A 4,927-nucleotide genomic window follows, 5' to 3' on the forward strand; every position below is an offset into this window, starting at 1 on the left:
AATACCGCCGTTCTCTTTGAGCATATAAAAGACAAGTTTAGCTGGGGCAAAATGAGTAAGGCATAATAAGGTAAATCTCTCTTCAATTCTTCAGAATTACATTTGAAAAAAAGACTCATACACATCAATATCCATCCCTAAACATCATTAAGATCAGAAATGCAACAAAAATTAAAAATATTTATGTCAAATGAAAGAGATGAAATTAACGAAACTCCACGAAATCTAAAAACTCGGCATAAAATATTCTCTGTAGCTTCTTCGAGATCTACCGGAATGACTCTTTTCTTGATATATTTACGCACCATGCATTTAAAGGGAAGAAATTATTAACATTAATCATTACTCATTCTGCCCCAATTTAGACAACATTTTTTTGAGAGTTATTAAATGAAACATTACAGTGGGAAAAGATTGACTTGGAATCCAACAGAGAAAAGGATATTGATTGTTAAACATCAAAAATTATCCAGATATTTTATTAACAACTTCAATTGCAATCGGGTCAAGTTGAGGAAAAATTTCTTGAAAAAGTACCTGCCATCTGACTATGTTTCAAACTCTCAACTTTAACAACTATGCTGACTGACTTTTAACCCCAATGATGATGCAATATAATGATTTCGAGCTTGTAGAAATAGTTATGAAAAAAATCAGAAATTATTCATTCCCCCCGCTCTCTGTATGTGTATATATATATATATATATATATGTGTGTGTGTGTGTGTGTGAATTTGTTTTCATTAATTTGCTAGAGTATTCTACAATAGGCTGATAGTATTAGATAAATGGAGGGTTAGTTAGCTACATCTCTAGTCAGATCGATGATTTACTTAGCGAAGTATTTTAAATGAAAAAAAAAAAACATTCTATTTTCACGGCCCTAGTTTCGTAGCGAAAGTTTTCGTTCGTTGAAACAAGTAGGGGAGAGTCATAGAAATAAATATACTAAGAGGTGACATGTTACTCTCACTTCTGGAATTAACACTTATTCGAGGAAAATAAAGCCATTAAAATTCAGACGTGATTAGCTTGATGGAAAAAATGAACTAGAGTTCTGATATTGAATGCATTTCCAGAAAAAGATGATCAATGAAAGCGATAAATTTAGTTTCTCAAACGAAACGGAATTTACTAAGGTTATTTTAAAGACAATGAAGTTTTTTTGGTGTGATGTCACGTCCAGAAATTTCATCGGGAAACCTGAACAGAAATCCAAATATCATATTTGAATTTTACCGGAAATTTTGTTATACATAATTAATATGATTAAGAAAATTTATATAAATACCTTTTATTATTAACGTTATTAATTCTCCGAGAAATTCAAGATCATCTTCTATTTTATCACAAGATGAAGGAGTTGCAATACTTTGCATAGATTTCTACCAAAAATTCGAAAATTACAACTTAAAGTCTGTGGAATTCGAAAACCGTATCACGTGACTGATGCGGTTAGTTACCAAATAACAAATGATTGACTTATTAACTTCAAACTGTACGATATTATTTCCAAGACTAGCTAACCGCTCGTCTTTAAAATAGTTGTCTGCTCGATATTGACAGTGGTGGATAGGTAGAATCCTTAGGATGGTGGGCAAATGCTATGCAGTATCATCTCGGATTCGACTATGCTTTTCATTCCTTTGGGATTGATAAAAAAAAAGGCAATGGTTGGAAATTGAAACATACTGCATAAAAGTTTTTGCAAAACAAAAAGCTACTGGGTAAAGTGAAAGCGCCGCGTTATTTTTGTTCAGCTCTACGTGATGTAAGCATTCTTTCGGTTTGACTGTCTAAAATGAAAAAATTAATATTCATTTCTTCTCGCGCGCACACACACAGACGTTTGTGTGTGTGTGAATATATGTAAGTGTTCCTATAAAATAGAGTCGGAAATTATCTAGTGCACCCAAAGCTGTGGTTTCATTGGTTTTATGCATCGTAAGTTTTCTGAATAAAAAGTTCCCCCACCCCACCACCTACAAAAATAAACGACAGTTTTAATATTTACTTATAAATGGATTTCTGATATCCACCAAACGATTTTATTTTACTGATTCCATTCTTTGTATTGCAGTCATGCTGGGGTAGTGTCCAAGAGGGTTTTTTTGTTGTTGTTGTTGCTTATATTGATCCTAGTATGCATTCTATCAATCTTTGTCCATTGATCTGCAATTTTCGGATACACCATGATAAATACACTTTCAGAAATATGTGTGTGTATAGTTCACTGAGTTTCTACGTACCATATTCTACTTTTAAGTGAAAGTAACAAGATATTATTTGAGGTACTACACGGTGAGATTAAATGAGGAACTAAAAGATCCTGCAGTTGGGAATAGGTTTAGAGAAATTTTGACACATTTGATGACTGTTAGGAGAAAGATGTAGGCATCTGTAGCATAGATGACAACTGGAAATTTCAATGCAATAACTTGCTTAAGGTAATGTGCTGATGAAATGATACAGTTGATAGGGCAGTAAAGGCTAAAGACAAATTTGAAAAACTGGAAGGTAAGAAAGATGGTAGGGGAGCATTATCAAATGGCTAAGCAGCTAGGCAACTGATATCTTAGGCTAAGGGTGGGCAGAAAGGAAAAGATTTGTGCATGTCATGCAACATAAAAATCAGAAGCATGAAGTGCTCAGAACTGCGAGGTAGTGGGTGAAAGAGAACAGAGACGTCATTGATAAGAAACGTATCTGGAATGCCAACAAATATGTAGAACGAAAAACTGGCATGGAAGTTCTATTATGAGAGACTTGACTGTGGAGAATGCATGTGATAAAGAGGGTATACATTATACTGACGCTACAGAAGGACTGGCAATTCAAGTTGAAAGTAGCAAGGTAGATAAAGTGAAGGACACCAAAAGAGACAGTTGCAGAAGTGCTCAAAATATCTGGTGAGTTGAAAATATTATCACCTGGATAATCAATCAAGTTATGCAGGAATGTGTCCTACTCAAAGACTGGCACAGTAGCATTATCACAAAGGCAAAGGAAATGCGCATAGCTTCCCTAATCATAACCCTTAATTGGAGCCATCCTTGATCCTAAAGGGTAGCTACTCCATCCAATATTCCTCCTGTGAATGTTTGTCTAGCTCCCTAAGTGCCATTGTTTAAAACACAGTTGCTAATTAACTAACAGTATATGACATGTCTAAGGTGGCGAGCTAGCAGAATTGTTAGCACGCTCGGCAAAATGTTTAATGGCATTTCATCCGTCTTTACGTTCTGAATTCAAATTCCGCCGAGGTCAACTTTGCTTTCCATCCTTTTTGGGTCGATAAAACAAGTATCTGTTGAGCACTGAGGTCGATGTAATCGACTTAACCCCTCCACTTAAATTGCTGGCCTTCTGCCAAAAATTGAAACCAATATCTGACATGTCTGATGATTACACAACTTACATGATTTAATCACTTGTATGTGAAATTACAGAAGTTTTTGTGTTTCTTGATCACTTTCCTGACTTTTCGTCACTTATCAAATGAACAATTGCCGCTTAATAAGTGTTTGATATATATAACTGCACCCATTTAGACACTATTATTATTTATATATTTTTTTATTTGATAGTTATTTAAGCTACTGAAAAGTACTCAAAATTCTATCAGGATATCGACCACTGTTAATCAAACCAGCCATTTGCATTAAAAGGGGTGGGTAGTAATTTTAAACATACTGAACGATAAATCGAACTTTATTAAGCATCGACCAACGTCAAAGTAGTGGTTTAGTGATCAGATAACAACACGTAAAGGTAGCCAGTCTGCTCTTAAGATAGTTTGTTAAAGAGAAAATCTTATATATTTCAGATTTATTATTGACTACATAAACCGCCAGTCGTTCTGTATTAAACAAAAAAAAAAAAAGAAAGTATAAACTTTATTCTGTTACGAGATAATATACAATATATTAATATAAAAAGATTCATGTTTTCTACAAGTTGGCTATCTTTCGTTTGTTTATATAAACAAAACTTAGAAATTACCTATTAATCTAGAAAAATCGAGACTAACCAGAGGTTTTCGCAGAGTTACAAAATGAGGCTTTTATGTGTATATATTTCGCTCTAGCTCTTTTATAATGTAACCCCAAGCTCCTGATTTAGATCTAATTTTAATAATGTAGCTCAGACACTTCCCCCATCCATACGAAATATGCAAAATATAGAATGCTTTCAGTTTTGTTTTCAGTTTGCCAATTGCGCTCATTGGTTAAGTCCACCTCCGGTACAAAACGGGAAAGGCCCACAGAGAAACGACATATTACATTCGCCCAATTTACAATTGAATCATTTTACACAGATCCTTGCCGAGAAAAGTTAAAGTGAGTCAATTACCATTTTATAGTATACAGGCGTACCTCAACATATATCTGAAAGACAAGCGACTTAACTAAAAAACAAAAACAAAAATGTAACATGAAAAAACATTTCAAAAATTATATTCACTTAGTTTTTCCTATTTTCACACATCTTGTATTTACCTTTCCGTTTCAGTATGGGTTTTAGTTGTTTTTATTTTTATGCTTTTAATATGTTTGCTGAGACCGACGTAAGGTCAAATAAATCGACTTAAGTTGAAGTGTAATTTTTCCGTTGACTTCTTTAAAAAATGATGTCGAAAAAGATGTAACTCAAAATTACGTAAATTGAGGTTTGCGTGTATTTTATAAGCTTAGAATTTTTGTAGACATTTGGGGAATCCAACATGTTTCTGTGTAATCCCTACTGTTTTGTTCTGGATATCGTTGTTTATGTATATATTTAACAATTTTGCCTACTTTTGTTTATAAATGTTCCATTTGTCAAATAGATGATGCGAAAGAACATTTGCTTCTGTAATGCAGTAAAGGGAAAGAAAAACAAACAAAACAAAACATTAATTGATATTTTGACTTGGAAATGACCCCAC

General features: G+C 33.5%; 2 protein-coding genes across 7 annotated transcripts in view; one reads left to right on the forward strand and one right to left on the reverse strand.

Moving 5' to 3' along the window:
- Window positions 1-1,728, reverse strand: part of LOC106869128 (probable E3 ubiquitin-protein ligase HERC4) — a 99,900-nt gene extending 98,172 nt beyond the window's left edge. The window contains exon 1 of the mRNA XM_014914692.2: window positions 1,292-1,728. The gene's annotated coding sequence lies outside the window, so the exon portion shown is untranslated. The remainder of the gene's footprint in view (window positions 1-1,291) is intronic.
- LOC106869129 (uncharacterized) overlaps window positions 1-4,927 on the forward strand; it is a 36,034-nt gene that overhangs the window by 16,793 nt on the left and 14,314 nt on the right. For 2 of the 6 annotated variants that reach the window (XM_014914694.2, XM_014914696.2), the window contains exon 2: window positions 4,208-4,340. The exons of 3 other annotated variants lie outside the window; for them this stretch is intronic. In XM_014914694.2, the coding sequence (XP_014770180.1) occupies window positions 4,208-4,340 (133 nt within the window). Of the gene's footprint in view, window positions 1-4,195; window positions 4,341-4,927 lie in introns of all 6 variants that reach the window. One more of the 6 variants, XM_052968351.1, reaches the window with a different exon arrangement.

Source organism: Octopus bimaculoides, chromosome 5, assembly GCF_001194135.2.
Source record: "Octopus bimaculoides isolate UCB-OBI-ISO-001 chromosome 5, ASM119413v2, whole genome shotgun sequence".
NCBI classification, from domain to species: domain Eukaryota; kingdom Metazoa; phylum Mollusca; class Cephalopoda; order Octopoda; family Octopodidae; genus Octopus; species Octopus bimaculoides.